Raw genomic sequence first — 18,680 nt, 5'->3', positions numbered from 1 at the left:
ATCTTTCTAATATTTGATGTAAGTGAAACATTGAAAAAATTAATAAAGATATTTTTTATTTTCTAGGTGGTGTTTTAAGTTCAAAAGCAAAACGTGCCAAGTGTTCCACCCACAAGCAAAGAGTTATAGTGATGTTGTATAACAAAGTTTGTGACATTGTCAGCAGTTTGTCAGAGTTGCTAGAGATACAGCTTCTTACTGATACAACTATTCTTCAGGTAAGTTTTATCAGAAGAATTTCTGTCTGAGAATGTTTTTTTTTCTTTTCCCAGAGAGACTGTAAAGTGTGATTGTCTCAATGACATGAAGTATGAAATCAGTACAAACTCTTGAATTATTAATATCAGTGATTAGTTTGTTGTGTAGTATGTAATCTGCAGAAGAGCATTTAATGTTCAAATCTTTAATGGCTTTTATTGTACACTTAAGAAGAGTTTAACCTGATTGTATTCAAATATCCTTTAATAACTTTATTTGCAAATAATATGAAGTAATACATGTTGTTGAATACCTTACCTGCTGAATGAATAACCTACTTGTGAAACTGCCTAAATATCAGTTTGTTAGTCAAATATATTTACGATAACTTCTTTCCATTGATAGGTATCATCTATGGGAATAACACCTTTCTTTGTAGAAAATGTCAGTGAACTACAGTTATGTGCCATCAAATTAGTGACTGCAGTAAGTAATTTTTAATTTGCAGTTTCATGTTCCTGTACTTCTGAGAGTTATTAGGGAATTTACATAGGCTGTATTTTTGCTGGTAGAGAATTGGAGTTTAGAACTAATTTTTTTCTTGCATGTTTTTACAGTTTGGTATCATAATCTAGGAACAGTATTAAATCTACCTGAGCTGCTCCTATTTGCAGAGTACTCTATAGGAAGAAATAGCCTACTTAAGCCAAGGAATTTACTTATTTTTGATTATGTTGTTTAAAGTGTAAACACTTAAACCCTTCCTCTTACCTGTCCTTTCTTGTCTTAAGAAATCTTAACAATGTGTTTTTCCTTATTTCCTTTGTTAAGATTTGAATTTATGCAATGGAATAAGCTATAGCACTAGTAAGGTACTTCTATATAATAGAATAAGTCCTTTTCCTCAGAAGAGGTGGCTATGTGAAAAATTCACGGGGCAGATAAAATATTATTTCAGGAAAACTGCAGTGCAACACAGATGTGTTTGTTCAAGTGGAAGTTTTCCATCTTTGTAAGGATGATGTACTCCAGTATTTATAAAAGTAATTCTGCCTAAACAAAAGGAGAGGCAAACTCTACAATCCTGACCCCGTAAATTGAAAGAATATTTAATGTCAGGCAAACATTAAAGCTTAGGATATGAAGTAAAACTGGTTTCTCAAATGTGCTCTAAAACCATACATGTGTTCATGTTAATTTATGTTACCATAGAGTTTTGCTCTATACCGGAGTCTGAAAGCTCAGCATTACACTGTTTGACTTTCTTATACAGTGTATTGTACCATTGGCAGAAATTTTTAAAACATACGGTATTTTTAAGAGCTATTACACATTTATGCTATCTGAAGATTTTTAAAAATCTATATTTGAAAAAGATTTTATGTATTTTATAAAGAAATGCTTGCTTTGAAAAAACAAAGCAATGCATTAAAAACAAGGTATGCATTAAATATAATTTATTTAAATGTCATGTAAAGTGTATGTTTCTATATAAAATTTTTAACAATCTATTTAACGAGCGATATTTTATGTAACGATAAATAATTTTTTAACAATCCTGTAATTGTTAAATAGGTGTTCTCCAGGTATGAAAAACATAGACAGTTAATACTAGAAGAAATTTTCACTTCCCTTGCGAGACTACCAACTAGCAAGAGGAGTTTGAGAAACTTCAGGTAATTTCTGATATAGATTGATAATTTGTAGACAGTAGCATTTACAGTTTTGTAGATGTAGGATTTTAGGCTTCAGTATTAACAACTTCTTTAAAAATCTGTGACTCCACAAGCTGCGCTTTGTTAGAGGTTGATATTTCAAAACCTCTACAGTGAGAGCAGAATTGCCTGACAAATGTATTTTGTAATAATCACTGTTTCTTATGCCATCATATTTATGCCTGCTTACAAAAATAATTGAAATATCTTATTATTTGTCTCGCTAAGGATGTAAATGAGTGTAATGTTAGTGTGCATTCAAAGGTTTTTTGTTGGAAAATTCTTTGGTTCTGTTTGTATGGATTTTATTTAATTTCTTCATTGCTAAAGCTTAATAGGAAAATTCTGGCTGAATTTCTTTGAGGACACACTCAGAGCACTCTTTCCAGGAAATCAGTCTAATACTTTGAATGAGTTTCGTTTAGGAACTACTCAGTTCACTTTAACTGTCTTTTAAGCACTTCAGCTGGATTTCAGTGCATCTTCTGAATAACAGTATAGGTTCAGGTTCCATTTGAGAAAGAATCTGACCTGAACTGGATTTCAGTTAAAATTGAGGTTGGACACTAAATTATTCTAAAACATTTGTTGTTGGCGTTGATTTTGTTCCTTGCTTGCATACATCTTTTCCCTGGAGACAGACAAATTGTCAATGAAATAGGTTGTCCGATCCAGGGTGGATGAACAGGAAATATCCAGGAAAAGAAATTCACTGAAACTTTGAAGTTGAATTCAGCAACCTTAATGTTAACATGAGTGCTTGTTCCTAGTATTTCCTATTGTTTTGGTTATAGATATCAGAGAGATCTAGCAAATAGGAAGGTGGTAGGCATAGGAGCATAAATGGTAGATACCCTCTTTGGATTAGGACCTTCACTAGAAGGAAGTCACTATCTCAAGGCTACGACTGCACTGTTTATCTCTAGAGTCCTAGCTCTTATGTGTTGAAGGACATTCCCTGTCTGTGGCTACAGTCATGAATGGTACAGCTTACCTAAAATTTGATATGAAAAGATTTTCTCTGTACAAGTAGTCAAAGATAACTTCATAAAGATAATAATTGCAATCTGTTTTGTGCCCAGTTATTATTTTGATAATTTGGGGAGAATTATGTCAGAGATTATCACCTTTTCATATTGTTAAGGGTAGCATTAAGTGGTGTTGATGTATGTATGGGTAGTAAACACCGTACTATTTGTCAGGTTAAATCACTTGGAAGGGGAGAAATGTGAGGTAGAGTGTATTTGTACTGGTCATACCAACTTAAAGACACTCTTGCATGCTGAAGTTTATAGGCTCTTATGCTACCTGAGATTACCATAGGTGTAACTCTTGTAGAAGTCAATCCAGGTCATGGTCACTATTTTCTCTTGTTTAAAAGTCCTGCACATTTCACATACATTAAATAATATATAAGTAATAAATTATTAGGACAAGTTTGGTGTATTTTTTTTCATAGAATTATAGAATCATAGAATAGTTTGGATTGGAAGGGACCTTTAAAGGTCATCTAGTCCAACCCCCCTGCCGTGGGCAGGGACATCTTCAACTAGATCAGGTTGCTCAGAGCCCCATCCAACCTGACCTTGAATGTTTCCAGGGATGGGGCATCTACCACCAATCTGGGCAACCTGTTCCAGTGTTTCACCACCCTCATCGTAAAAAATTTCTTCCTTATACCTAGTCTGAATCCACCCTCTTTTAGTTTAAAACCATTCCCCCTTGTCCTGTTGCAACAGGCCCTGCTAAAAAGTCTGTCCCCATCTTTCTTATAAGCCCCCTTTAAGTACTGAAAGGCTGCAATAAGGTCTCCCCAAAGCCTTCTCTTCTCCAGGCTAAACAACCCCAACTCTCTCAGCCTTTCTTCATAGGAGAGGCGTTCCAGCCCTCTGATCATTTTTGTGGCCCTCCTCTGGACCCGCTCCAACAGGTCCATGTCTTTCTTGTGCTGAGGACTCCAGAGCTGGATGCAGTACTCCAGGTGGGGTCTCACCAGAGCAGAGTAGAGTGGCGGAATCACCTCCCTCGACCTGCTGGCCATGCTTCTTTTGATGCAGCCCAGGATACGGTTGGCCTTCTGGGCTGCCAGCGCATATTGCTGGCTCATGTCCAGCTTTTTGTCCACCAGTACCCCCAAGTCCTTCTCGGCAGGGCTGCTCTCAATCCCTTCATCCCCCAGCCTGTATTGATACTGAGGGTTGCCCCGACCCAGGTGCAGGACCTTGCACTTGGCCTTGTTGAACCTCATGAGGTTCACACGGGCCCACTTCTCGAGCTTGTCCAGGTCCCTCTGGATGGCATCCCGTCCCTCAGGCGTGTCGACTGCACCACTCAGCTTGGTGTCGTCTGCAAACTTGCTGAGGGTGCACTCGATCCCACTGTCTATGTCATTGATGAAGATATTAAACAGTACTGGTCCCAATACAGACCCCTGCGGGACACCACTTGTCACTTTTTAATGTTGTGTTGGAAATGGATATGGCATTATACATAATAAGCCTATTAGTAAGTACCTTAGCATGTAGGTGTTTGATTTATTAAATATTTCTGTAGATTTTTCAGCTGCTGAACTTCAGAGATACTCTGATAGCCCATCTGTGACCTGTTTCAGTTCATCTCTTCGGCCTGAGAATAATACTTACTGTTTTTGTTAGACCAAATCTTTCACTGCACAAGAGAGAAGCAAATGACTAGATAAACGTCTAGAACACAGATTTCTAGCTGTAGTAATAATTTTAGAAAGATGTTATTTAGGACCAAAAATTTTTGTTTTGGTTTGGTTTTTTTGTTTAGTTTTAGTGTTAATGCTGTCTTTTCTTATTAACAGGTTAAACAGCAGTGACACTGATGGAGAGCCTATGTATATTCAGATGGTAACGGCACTAGTTCTGCAGCTTATTCAGTGTGTGGTGCATTTGCCATCAACAGAAAAAGATTCTAATTCAGAGGAGGAATCAAACAAAAAAGTAAGATTTTTTTAGAGCGCCATAATTTTTTTTTTGTGCAGGAATGACTTTGTAGGTATAATATTTTACGATGGTGCTCTAGTAATTAAGCATTGTAATTTTATGTCTGCTGTAATTATTTGATGAATGAGAAATGCTGATCTGGAAATCATATTTCTGTGTATGCTAAAATATTAGACAAATAAATCTTGTTATTTTTAGGTGGATCAAGATGTGCTTATTACTAACTCGTATGAAATAGCCATGAGAACAGCACAAAACTTCCTTTCTATTTTCCTTAAGAAGTAAGTACTGTTGCATTCTTTAGTGTATTGATGAAACCAACTCCGAATAAAATGTCACACCTTAAGAAAAGCCAAACTACTTTGCAATGCTAAATGCCTACTAATAAAGTTACTTATAACAATATACTTTATAGATCCCTAAGAGAGCTACCTGTCTGGACAAAAATTTTTATGGAACAGAAATTCTGCAGGGAGTTCTTTACACATTTAAGAATCTGTCTGATAGTTTATGTAGGATCCTTTTATCAGGGGTCTTTTACTCATCTGAAGCATGGAAGAAAAGGCTGAGTAAATATTTAAGTGGTGAAACCAGATTCTTTCAGTCATCAGAATGACAAAGATATAAAAAAACCTAAAATTACTTTCATTTAGATAAAGTTAGGAATGTCAATAGCTCAACAGGGAGAAAAAAATATACCTGAATAACCAAAGGATTTGTAACAAAAAGTCGTGAGGTTTTTATCATGTTAATTTCTACTGTTAAACTGAAAGGCTATTTACGAGCCATCTAGCCATCTCTCTGCATACTTCTGGTATCATTAAAGTTAGGGATGCCACATATAAGTGAAACACTATCAGGTATGTTATCTTTTGATTTTTTTACATTCTGATTTTAACCTTTGTGGAGCATAATACTGAGATGTCTTATCACTGTGAGATGTCAGACCAGGTTTAAGGACACAACACCTCCTAAATACCGCACTCTAGCTTGAGCTTTAGAATTTTACCTACTTTGTCCATCCAAGTTAATGCAGACTTTAACTCAAAACAATAAATAAAAAAATCTTAGGAACAAAATTCTACTATCCTGGATTAGCTGCTTTACTTGCAGCGCAACTTGGAGTGATAACTGTTTAAACTATTTGTCCGTAAATGGATAAAAACAATTTTTCTTTCGGATTTTTTTTTTAGAATTGCATAAAATTGGTTTTCTGGTTAAACATAGGATTACTTCTGTTTACATCAGAAGAAAAGCTTAAATGGCTCTTAAATTCACTTATAAAATGCATTTTCTTTTAAACAGGTGTGGCAGTAAACAAGGGGAAGAAGATTACAGACCACTGTTTGAGAACTTCATTCAAGATCTTCTTTCCACAGTCAATAAACCGGAATGGCCAGCTGCAGAGTTGCTACTTAGCTTATTAGGAAGGCTATTGGTAAGGGATTCTTGTTTTTAACTGTTATATTAATTTATTTCTTATTACAATGAAACTTGTTTATTTCAGCTCAAACTATTACAGGAATGCTTTCTGATTGTTGACACACACATGCAGCATTTAAGGATTTTCTTACATGTATCACTATTATGTAATGCATAGAAAATAAAATTTAGGTCAGAAGATCATTGATATGGAACTTAGTAAGGTCATATGTATACAGTTTCTCATGGAAGTCCACTTCTACTATTCCATGACATTTTCCACATTAAAAAATGCCATTGTATAGCATCTAATAAGTGTAGATATTAATTGGGAATAAAGTCGGACTAATAGCTGTAATTATTCATGTTAAATACTTCTCTAGACTATTCCTTTTGCACAGAACCTGAAAACAATCAAGTAGTTTGGTCTTTTACCAATAATAGTACATTTACTTATGGAATGTGACATTTTACAGAATGTGAATTTTTTCGTTGACGTGTTTTTTGAGAGTTGTTCTTCAGTATTACAATGTAATTAACACAGTAATTTGAGCTGTTTCTTGGAAAAATATTTTATGGTCCTGTTCCAGGTAAAATGTAGCTTTCTTTATACTTGTGTGAATAATGAGGAATTTGCATTAAGGTGCTTAAGATCTATGCTATTGCAAAGGATATCTGCTCTACTAGATGTCCAGTTTATTTTAAAAAAATATATTTTTTAAAAAAACTCTAACAGGCATATTTGTAGAGAGAGAGACCCAATAAAGGAAAAAACATTAATGTAAAGTAAGGAGTGTATCTGTGATGTAATAGTAAATTAAATAATTTTATGCAGCATGGAAGTTAGGTGGAATTTTTAATAAGGTCAAGCAATGTCTTGTGAGAAGAATCTCAGTTGCATACATAAATAATTTTTTATAAAAGTTTATTCTGCTTTTCTTAGGTTCACCAGTTCAGTAACAAATCTACAGAAATGGCATTAAGAGTTGCATCACTTGACTATCTTGGAACTGTAGCTGCAAGACTCAGGAAAGATGCAGTCACTAGCAAAATGGATCAAGGATCTATAGCCAGAATCCTCAAACAGGTGTGTGAGAGATCCCATGCCAGCTGGATTGAGATGTATCCATTTAAAAATTTGAACATCTTAAAGATGTGTGAAAAACTGGCGTTGTGGAGAATGAGTTTTCATTGTTGTTCAGATTTCTGAATCAAATATACTCAATTTATAAGTATCTCATTTGTTAGTTCATGTCTTTCTCACACCATCTCCCTAGTGATAATATTAAGTGGTTAATTACAATGGTAAAACCAGTTTTCTTGTGACAATATAGAGGAAATAATGGAGTGACAGTTGGATTCTATCTTAAGAGGCCTTAAAAATATATGTGTGTGTATGTATGTGCATTTGCTATTGCGAAGTGGTAATTGGACTTATGGCACTCATACACAGGCTTTAGAGAGTTAAACTGTTAGGCCTGTAAGGTTAGTTTTTATGTGATGTAACTGGTATTGGTCTTGGTCTTTTTTTTTTTTTTTACTGGACTTACATATATCATTCATTAGAGAATGCATATTTGCATTTCTGCTAATGCTGCTTATCAAAATGTCTCCAAATCTGCAAGGGTGGCAGCAATTAACAAAGCAACGTATGCATTTGGGCTCTCTATAGCATATAGTATGATGAGAAAATCTCAGGTCTTATGTGTCCTTTTAAAAATGTGGACTTGCACATTTCTTATGGATGCTACACATTTCTTTCTGAACTACTAATTGTTCTCAGCATGATTAGATCTAAAGTTGAGTAGTCATATCAGGTTCATTTCCCTTTCAGTTACCTGAAAAGACTCCAGATCCATTATATGTATTTTATAATGACTGTTACAGATTTATGTTGAAGGAAAAACTTGTGCAATTTACAGGCATTCAAATAAAGAATCAAAATTCATCTACTCCTTTATGAGGCTGATACTTCCCATAACTTTTGTCAATTAAAATATTGTACTACGTATAGTGTCAAATCTTTATGTCCGTGGCTTAATATAATTTATACTTCTATGTGCTAAGGGGTTATAATTCTTCGCTGGCGGTGATTTTGACAATTCTACATTAGACTTCGTAGGGAAATATTTTAGAAGAATCCTTTTCTCTTTCCTTATCTCCAGAAGTTATATAATAGTATTGAAAGATATTCTAAAAAGATACATACCCAAGTGGTGACCTGGATTTTTCTATTTGTTTTGGGTTTTTTACAGGATCAGGCAGCAACTAGGCATTGGCATCTGCAGAAAATAAAATTGCTGTGGGCAATTGAGTGCTAAAAGCATTTTTTCAGTTACTCGGGAAACTTAACATCAATGATGGTAGATAGTACCATCCGTACATTGTGGAAGGTGTATACTATACAGTACCATCAGTCAGAGTAGACAGTGTGTTGTTTATAAATGATTTGTAACATAAGAACAAATAACTACTTGAAAATGTGTACGTGACAGCTAAGCTTCACTTTGTTGTTCAAATGGCAAGAAATAAGATCCATTGGTAGACATATTCAGCTTTAGTCATCAGAAAGATCTTAAATTATTGTTTTCATTCAGAAATTAACTTATACCTCTACAGATTTTTCTTTCCTGCTGAATTGAATACTTAGATTCTGTTGGATATTTCCTTCTACCCTCTGATATCATTACCAGGATATTCCCCAATGATTGATGAATGCTTATAACTCTGTCTACTGTGGTTTGGACTCATGAACCGTAGAATTAGATTTAGGAGAAAATCTATTCTGTTTTGACATTTTTAAACAGTAGATTTTTTTTCATAGAAATCTGTCATAGATTGTCAAGTTGATTTGAACACTTGTGCATGCTTTTCATTAGTTTATCTCTTGATACGCTGATCTTCTGGACTTGTAACTGTACCTTTTTCCACTTGCTGATGTTTGCAAGCTATATTACGTGCTTCATTTGTGACAAGATTCTCAATCTGTGCTGTTCATACAGAAGTTAAGATGGTTATAAGTTACAAGGTTTATTGCCGAAGAAGAAAAATGTTTTGTAGCTGAAGTTTAAGCCAGAAATTATTCTTCTACTTTTATTATCAATATTGAATATGATTTGTTGCAGGCTTCACAGTTTCTTTTTGTTTTTTTCTGGGTTTTTTTTACTTGTTTGAAAATAGTTAGGCAGTTAAGGTTCATCAAGCAACTTTTTTTTTCAGCCTTTTATCCACAGAATTTAACATTGGTTGAAGGCCAGACTTTCAAATCACAATTTGCACATATATTAGGGTGCCAAATATATATTAATAAACCTATATTAGTATTATGTGCACTGTAGACATGTTTTGAATTTTTTTAGACTTTGGAGCCACAGTCTAATTTGGTTTAGTCTGTATAAAGTTTAGAAGTAATTGATTTAAAAATTGTTAGTTGTATTGATAATTGCAGAATATTAACTTCAGTGTATTTTATATGTGGACATGCAGATTTTCAGATGATAATTACCACTGTGCAATATTCTATTTTATGTCTTTCTATTTTTGATAGGTTTCAGGAGGAGAAGATGAAATTCAACAGCTGCAAAAGGCTTTGCTAGATTATCTGGATGAGAACACAGAAACTGATGCATCATTAGTGGTAAATTTCAGCTTTCTGATGTCAAGTGTATATAAAAATAATTTCAGTAACACGTACTGAATAAAATTATTTTCGGTCATGCATATTAGTGCTTCAATTAAATTGTCACCCTAACATATACTGTTGATTGTGTTTTCCAAAATATGGTTGATGCATTAGACTCACTTAATCTCATTATAAATCTGTTAATTTCACTCTTCTATATCTGTTGGTTTTGTTTTCTGTGTATCCTGCTGTATTTCTCCAGTTTTCTCGGAAGTTTTATATAGCGCAGTGGTTCCGTGATACAACTATGGAGACAGAGAAAGCAATTAAATCTCAGAAGGATGAGGATTCATCTGAAGGAACTCATCATGCAAAAGATGTTGAGACCACAGGACAAATCATGCATAGAGCGGAAAGTCGTAAAACGTTTCTTCGCAGCATCATTAAAACCGCTCCATCTCAGTTCAGTACATTAAAGTACGTTTCAGCACCACTGATTTCTTTATTAACCATGCATTTGACATTTTTAATCATTTTTTATAAACATGTCCTAATTAAAACATTGGATTTGTTGCAGGATGAATTCTGATACTGTGGACTATGAAGATGCATGTTTGATTGTTCGCTACTTGGCCTCTATGAGGCCATTTGCCCAGAGCTTCGATATTTATTTGACACAGGTAAACTGTGCTGGAAGTCTTAGTACAGTGAAACACAGTTCATTTCTGATTCCAAACACTTTTGCGGTAGTGTGCAATATCTGTTCATTGTTGAGCACAGGTATTTAACAGGCCATGATAACACCATGTGTTTTCATATTCTGTATTGATGACATAAGTGCTTATATTTCTTTTTCTTGCATGCATTTCATATGTCATATTGTACATACATTATTTTATTTGTCTGTGTATGTATATGGCAAAATCATTATCTTAGATGTACACAGTAAAAGGATAATTACAAAATGTTGAAATCTTTTTTACAGTTTCTGTAAGATGCATGCTCATTTGGTAATATTAACTCATTAAAATGATCTTAATTTGATTTGAAAATACAAGCCAACTTGGTCAGTTGCTTGCAGTGCATGTTACTGTCACTTTGGAAGCTGTTGTTTGACCAGTGTGGTTTCTTTCCTTTTTCTGGGAGAAGAGCTCTAACATGTTGTCATGGTGACATGTTTGAACTCCAGTACTGGTTTAGTTGTTTAGTTTAGTTTAGGTTGTGTTACTTATATTGATCTGCATACAGAGCCATTCTTAAAATTATAGTGCCCAAATGCAACTCTCCTGTTGAAAGAACCATGGTGAAAGCCACAACCAAATGGCAAAAGTAGAGTTTAAAATGAAGGGACTTAAAGTGAACATATGGACCCTGTGTAAATCCTGTTTGGACCAGTCTTGGAGATGTAGCAAATCCTAGTAAATATCCATGCTCAGTTATCAGTGCCACAGAACATCACTTGCATACACCTTTTTACTGTCTGAGAAGATATATACAATTTTTAGTAGACAGATATTCTTATTTTAGTTAAATCATTTCCATGTTAATCTGCTGCATTTTTGCCTGTTAAACATTGTTTGCTACCTTCCCAAAGCAATTGAATCTTTGTTTTTGTTCTCTTATTAGATTCTGCGTGTACTTGGTGAAAATGCAATTGCTGTTCGAACAAAAGCCATGAAGTGTTTGTCTGAGGTTGTTGCTGTAGACCCCAGTATTCTAGCCAGGGTAAAAAAAATGAAATATCCATCATGCACATGTGTTCTTCTGTCACGCTTGAAAGAAATCTTTATTTCTTATTTTGGATCTGTGTTTTATTTGTTCTTTTTAGCTGGATATGCAACGAGGTGTTCATGGACGGTTAATGGATAACTCCACTAGTGTACGAGAAGCAGCTGTGGAGCTGCTTGGCCGATTTGTGCTCTGTCGTCCTCAGCTTGCTGAGCAGTATTATGACATGCTGATCGAAAGAATATTGGTACGGTGACTTGTGATATTTATGATAAAATAAGTGTAATTGGAAAATTTGTTTTCAACTGAGTTTATATTTTTAATAATATGGAATGATGATCCCAAGAGTAAGTTATATCTTATTATTTTAATGGGGATCATCGTGCTTTTAAGACCAACCTTGTAAAATGCATCACTTGTTTCCAGTGAGGCTTTGTTACATCAAAAGGTAAACATACATAGAAAGATGTACCGCATCAGAACCAGGATTATATTCCTTTTGTTTCCTTTATTAAGGCACAAATTAGGTGAAATGAGGAATTTTGCCACATCTCTGAAGTCTGAGATATGGGTCATTGAGGGCAGTTCAGTAGCGTGGGTGATGATGAAAGATCTACAACACAGTAATCTAAAGTTGCCATTTGTAATCCAAAAGAAAAAAAGATAAAACTATTTTGTTTTTCTATGCTATGTTTTAGTGGTTTAAAAGGCTTCTTATTAGAGTTTTTGTATAAAAAGTGTTTTTTGTCTGGATGTTCAGATAAAATACAATGTTAATTTAACTGTAATATAACACTAGCTTTTAGCATCCATGTCAGGTTTTTAGTCAAATACTACTCATTTGCTATAGTTACATGATAAAACATGTTTGTGAAGGGTTTTGGAGATGTGCATATGAGCATGCATAAAGCCGTTCATCCTGACATTCAGATTAAACAGGTTTTGAATAAGGTAATATGAAATGAAGCTCCTCATCCATCTCCTTAGACGAAGCCTAGGAAAATGGAAAAGATTTGCTGCATGTATCTTATCCATAAGCTTTATCCAAAGGCTTTTGAAGTATTACAGTCCAGATCTACAAAGGGTCTTCTGTGTTCCAACAAAGTAGCTAAAGCATCATCACATCTAGCTTGTAAGCTCTTGAATTAAGAAGTGGAATTATACGTTTGCAACATCATGAGCTCTTAAATGGGAGGGTATAAATGGAGGAAGTGTTTCAGTGTTCTGGGGACTCAGCCAGAACCTTTAGAATTGTTGCAAATAAAGTGGTACGAGTTATGCTGACCTTTTGTACAAATGCACTCCAGAATATTTTAGCTGCCTTTTCTAAATACGTTTTGCAGGTCAGATTGGGTGATCTTCAAATATTAATTCATATAATACATAAATTAATTAATATGTCTGATTTGTTTTCAAGAGCATAATGCCTTTCTTCTCACAGGATACTGGTATCAGTGTCAGAAAGAGAGTCATAAAGATACTTAGGGATATCTGCATTGAACAACCAACATTTCCCAAAATTACGGAGATGTGTGTGAAAATGATTCGGAGAGTCAATGATGAAGAAGGCATTAAGGTAGAATGAAACATATCCTTCAGGATTTTAATTATCATAATGTGTTCTATATTTTGACCAAAAAAAAAAATCAAAAAAGTATTTCATTGCTCCTTTGTAATTTTTATGGTTTTTATTCACTTTTAATTTTTGAGAGCAAATATCTTAGCTTTCTACATTGCTGTTTGACTTGGTTTTCTTTCTTTTCTTCTATTTTCTTCAAGTTCTTGCTGACAATCAAAAGATTTTAAAAAGTTATTGTCTAGAGTTTGTTTTTTTTTTTCTTCTTGCAAGTGTTGTCTCTGGTACTTCTCTATTCTAACAAGTAAAATTGGCATATAAAACTCCTTTCTGCAAACAAAATAAACTTTAAGTCAAAATTAAGTACTTGATGTTAGTATATGCCAGATTTGCAAGTTCTGCGTATAAAAATTATAAAGTATTCATCTGTGCTAATTTTGCATTAATTCTGAATGTTTAATGAATCAGTTATTCCCCCTAAAATGTTACTTATGTTATCATATTCTAATCTTTCTACAATGTATATGCAGAAGGGCATAAAACTAAGATTATGTGTTGAATCATAAACCTGACAATGATGTTTTTTGTTTGATTTGGCAAAAATAATTTTTAAATTATGTAGATGAAGGATGAAGGATGTAGATGAAGGTCCATCCAGGGGGTTGCCCAAGGCGAGTCAGTCAGCCCCACGCATTACGACTGCCTCCGCTTAGAAAAAAAGGAGGGTAATTGTCATAGGTGATTCCCTTCTGAGGGGGACGGAGGGCCCAGTATGCTGGCCAGACCCATCCCACAGGGAAGTCTGCTGCCTCCCTGAGGCCCGGGTTAAGGACATTACTAGGAAACTCCCTAGTCTGGTACAGGCCTCCGATTACTACCCACTATTGGTTATACAGGCTGGCAGTGAGGAGGTTGCAGAGAGAAGTCCAGAAGTGATCAAAAGGGACTTCAGGGCACTGGGGCGACTGGTGGAAGGATCGGGAGCACAGGTAGTGTTTTCCTCGATCCCTTTAGTGGCAGGGAGGAATACTGAAGGGAACAGGAAAACTCATCGGATCAACACATGGCTTAGGGGCTGGTGCCATCAGCGAAATTTTGGCTTCTTTGATCATGGGGAGGTTTACACGGCACCGGGCCTGCTGGCGATGGACGGCGTTCAGCTGTCTCACAGGGGGAAAAGTATTCTCGCGTATGAGTTGGCGGGGCTCATTGAGAGGGCTTTAAATTAGATTTGAAGGGGGAAGGGGATAAAACCAGGCTCACTAGAGAAGAGCCTAGGGGCAGCACACCAATGTCGGGGGAGAAATCGGTAGCCCAGCTCAAGTGCATCTACACCAATGCAAGCAGCATGGGCGGCAAACATGAGGAGCTGGAAGCCATTGTGCAGCGGGATAGCTATGACTTAGTTGCCATCACGGAAACATGGTGGGATGAGTCTCACGATTGGAGTGCTGCAATGGGTGGCTATAAGCTCTTCAGAAGGGACAGGCGAGGAAGGAGAGGCGGTGGGGTAGCCCTGTGTGTTAGGGAGTGCTTCGATTGTCTAGAGCTCAATGGTAGTGATGATGAGGTCGAGTGCTTGTGGGTAAGGATGAGGGGGAAGGCCAACAAGGCAGATATCCTGCTGGGAGTCTGTTATAGACCACCTAACCAGGACGAGGAGGCAGACGAAATATTCTACCAGAGGCTGGCAGAAGTCTCCCAGTCGCTAGCCCTTGTTCTCGTGGGGGACTTCAACTTTCCGGACGTCTGCTGGAAATACCACACGGCAGAGAGGAAACAGTCGAGGAGGTTCCTGGAGTGTGTGGAGGATAACTTCCTGACGCAGCTGGTAAGCGAGCCCACTAGGGGAGGTGCCTCGCTTGACCTGCTGTTTACAAACAGAGAAGGACTGGTGGGAGATGTGGTGGTCGGAGGCCGTCTTGGGCTTAGCGTCCATGAAATGATAGAATTCTCAATACTTGGTGAAGTAAGGAGGGGGGCCAACAAAACCACTACCATGGACTTCCGGAGGGCGGACTTTGGCCTGCTCAGGACACTGGTCAAGAGGGTCCCTTGGGAGACAGTCCTGAAGGGCAAAGGGGTCCAGGAAGGCTGGACGTTCTTCAAGAAGGAAGTCTTAAAGGCGCAGGAGCAGGCTGTCCCCATGTGCCGTAAGAAGAACGGGCGGGGAAGATGACCGGCCTGGCTGAACGGGGAGCTTTTGCTGGGACTCAGGAAAAAAAGGAGAGTTTACCACCTTTGGAAGAAGAGGTAGGCAACTCAAGAAGAGTACAGGGATCTCGTTAGGTCGTGCAGAGTGGAAATTAGAAAGGCAAAAGCCCAGCTAGAACTCAACCTGGCCACTGTTGTGAGAGACAACAAAAAATGTTTTTACAAGTATATTAATGACAAAAAGAGAGCCAAAGAGACTCTCCATCCTTTATTGGATGCGGGGGGGAACGTTGCCACCAAGGACGAGGATAAGGCTGAGGTACTTAACGCCTTCTTTGCCTCAGTCTTTAATAGTCAGAGCAGTTATCCTCAGGGTATTCAGCCCCCTGAGCTGGAAGACAGGGACGGCGAGCAGGATAAACCCCCCATAATCCAAGAGGAAGCAGTTAACGACCTGCTACGCCACCTGGATGCTCACAAGTCTATGGGGCCGGATGGACCTGGACAGGCTGGATCGATGGGCTGAGGCCAACTGTATGAGGTTCAACAAGGCCAAGTGCTGGGTCCTGCACTTGGGCCACAACAACCCCATGCAACGCTACAGGCTTGGGGAAGAGTGGCTGGAAAGCTGCCCAGAGGAAAAGGACCTGGGGGTGCTGGTCGACAGCCGGCTGAACATGAGCCGGCAGTGTGCCCAGGTGGCCAAGAAGGCCAATGGCATCCTGGCCTCTATCAGAAATAGTGTGGCCAGCAGGACTAGGGAGGTGATCGTGCCCCTGTACTCGGCACTGGTGAGGCCGCACCTCGAATACTGTGTTCAGTTTTGGGCCCCTCACTCCAAGAAGGACATGGAGGTCCTGGAGCGTGTCCAGAGAAGGGCAACGAAGCTGGTGAAGGGTCTGGAGCACAAGTCTTATGAGGAGCGGCTGAGGGAACTGGGACTGTTTAGCCTGGAGAAGAGGAGGCTGAGGGGAGACCTCATCGTCCTCTACAACTACCTGAAAGGAGGTTGTAGCGAGGTGGGTGTTGGTCTCTTCTCCCAAGTAACTAGCGATAGGACGAGAGGAAATGGCCTCAAGTTGCACCAAGGGAGGTTTAGATTGGACATTAGGAGAAATTTCTTTACTGAAAGAGTGGTCAGGCCTTGGAACAGGCTGCCCAGGGAAGTGGTTGAGTCACCATCCCTGGAAGTATTTAAAAGACGTGTAGATGAGGTGCTTAGGGACATGGTGTAGTGGGCATGGTGGTGTTGGGTTGACGGTTGGACACGATGATCTTAGAGGTCTTTTCCAACCTTAAGGATTCTATGATTCTATGATTCTAAATTGCTGGGTAATTAAGAATACACCTGTAATAATTTTGTATCACACTTTCAGTGGGATTTGAAATCTGCAACTTTAAAGCTGCAGCATATATTTTTACCACTTGAGATACATTAATGCCAAGTGGCTTTCAGAGAAGACTGTTAATCAAGAAGTAGATGAACAGCTGGATCCAAGGTGCTGCTAGGAAAGGAGGATGACCTTGTTCTCTCTCCTCTTTTCCAACAACCTCAGAAAGACGAGGCAGTATCTGCAATGTATTTTTTTTTTATGTCTCCATGGATGAGGAACACTTCTTACAACCATATGCTTTATAAGTAATTCGGGAATAATTAGTTCACTTTCATTCTATTCCTTCTTTTCCTCCATCCAAAAACATTGGAAGGGAACCGACTTCCTATGTTTGGGTAGGGAGACTTGGCGCCTCTTTCTTCCCCACCTTGTCACAGCTGTTCCGAAAATGCCAAAGTAATCTACAATTGCTGCTAATTCTGCTGTAGAAATTGTAATCTTGTGTTCGGTTGTCAGCTTCTCAGGGTACTATGTTTTCCTGAGGAATGCAAATTAGTGCGGGAAAGTGGTAACTCCATTTTCTGTAGCATCAGTTCCCAGTGATCTTGTTAGTGAAGCTTGCTTAGAGTCCAGTATAACTGCTGTAATAGTAGATCTGGGTCTGTCTCAGATAACATTTTCTACAACAGTCTCACTTAGGTTGAATAATTCCTTACGAAATGGCATGTATCGTCAACAAATCTATTGTATGGATGTATTAGAAGTAATACCTTCGTGCCAAGATAAGCTTATTTATTTCTGCTGATATATTTTTTTTCCTTCAGAAATTAGTGAACGAGACATTCCAGAAGCTCTGGTTTACTCCAACTCCACACCATGACAAAGAAGCAATGACCAGGAAAATACTAAACATCACTGATGTGGTATGTTAAACAGATTTGAATTAAGTTGCATGCAAAATTTGATTATGTTTTTAGTATCTTTGAAAAATTGTCTGTAGTCTTTTAGAATACAAAAAATATGCAAGTAATTTAATTATCAGATGGTTTTCTTTATATGTCTCCTGACATTGAATATATGCTAGAATTATTCATCTGATGGAACAGGCTGTAGGAAACTTTAAATGCTCACTAATCTGCTAGCAGTGATAACTGAGACCACATTATATTCAGGTTGTGTAAAATACTTGTTCAGTTAAAACACAACAAATTTCTGTTATATTTAACATTTTCCAGGAAATGCTAGTAGCAGCATATAGTTAAGCCTAACTAAGAAGTTGTCTCTTAAAAGAAAAATTTCCTCAACTAATAGCATTTGTTTTGAAAGGTTAATAAGCTGTTTTAACAAATACAGGGTCATGTTCTAACCCAGGGTAAACTAGTATCTGCATTATTTTATCTACTTTTTAGGAGCAGCAAATTAAATAGCACGTCTCAAAAAAAAAATCTGTTTCAAATAAAATGCTTATACATTTGTAGTGAAAATGTGTTGTGTAAAACCACTGTGCTGAGAAGGTATTTTAATATCAATTATACCAAGATGTAAATATCAAATAAAAGTACTCGCTTTACTACTTAAAATTATGGGTTTAAACTCCATCCTGCTTTTCAATATTTTTACTAAATGGTAGTGTAGTGTAGTGTGCATTTTTCCAGACTGAGAATTCAGTCGATTTGACTTCAGCTTAATTTTCAGTTCTCTTGCCAATTCTATTTTGGAGCACCTGTGAGCTGTTCCTGACATATACCAGTGAAGGCTTAGTTTGTTTGTATAAAAATATGTATATGCATATATATACACACATGTTCATTTTTAATATGTCAGGCTTGTATTTGTGCTTTAGTCTGTACAAAATGTTGTTCTACGAAACCAAAATTTGGTTTACATTAGAGCCAGCACTCTCCAGTAAAATGTGTAGGCCTTGTGTTGTATGGGATACAAATTCTGGGATCACTTAAATGG

At 37.2% G+C, this 18,680-nt stretch overlaps 1 protein-coding gene across 12 annotated transcripts in view; it reads left to right on the top strand.

The window, feature by feature from the left end:
* LOC142074878 (nipped-B-like protein) overlaps nucleotides 1-18,680 on the top strand; it is a 207,820-nt gene that overhangs the window by 168,219 nt on the left and 20,921 nt on the right. For all 12 annotated transcript variants that reach the window (XM_075135800.1, XM_075135801.1, XM_075135805.1 and 9 more), the window contains 14 exons: nucleotides 67-218; nucleotides 604-684; nucleotides 1,774-1,874; nucleotides 4,741-4,879; nucleotides 5,081-5,163; nucleotides 6,188-6,320; nucleotides 7,248-7,391; nucleotides 9,852-9,941; nucleotides 10,189-10,403; nucleotides 10,504-10,606; nucleotides 11,553-11,651; nucleotides 11,755-11,901; nucleotides 13,096-13,230; nucleotides 17,543-17,641. In XM_075135800.1, coding sequence (XP_074991901.1) covers nucleotides 67-218; nucleotides 604-684; nucleotides 1,774-1,874; nucleotides 4,741-4,879; nucleotides 5,081-5,163; nucleotides 6,188-6,320; nucleotides 7,248-7,391; nucleotides 9,852-9,941; nucleotides 10,189-10,403; nucleotides 10,504-10,606; nucleotides 11,553-11,651; nucleotides 11,755-11,901; nucleotides 13,096-13,230; nucleotides 17,543-17,641 — 1,721 coding nt within the window. The remainder of the gene's footprint in view (nucleotides 1-66; nucleotides 219-603; nucleotides 685-1,773; nucleotides 1,875-4,740; nucleotides 4,880-5,080; nucleotides 5,164-6,187; nucleotides 6,321-7,247; nucleotides 7,392-9,851; nucleotides 9,942-10,188; nucleotides 10,404-10,503; nucleotides 10,607-11,552; nucleotides 11,652-11,754; nucleotides 11,902-13,095; nucleotides 13,231-17,542; nucleotides 17,642-18,680) is intronic.

This window comes from Calonectris borealis, chromosome W, assembly GCF_964195595.1.
Source record: "Calonectris borealis chromosome W, bCalBor7.hap1.2, whole genome shotgun sequence".
Taxonomy (NCBI): Eukaryota; Metazoa; Chordata; class Aves; order Procellariiformes; family Procellariidae; genus Calonectris; species Calonectris borealis.
This window is presented reverse-complemented; position numbering and strand designations above follow the sequence as displayed.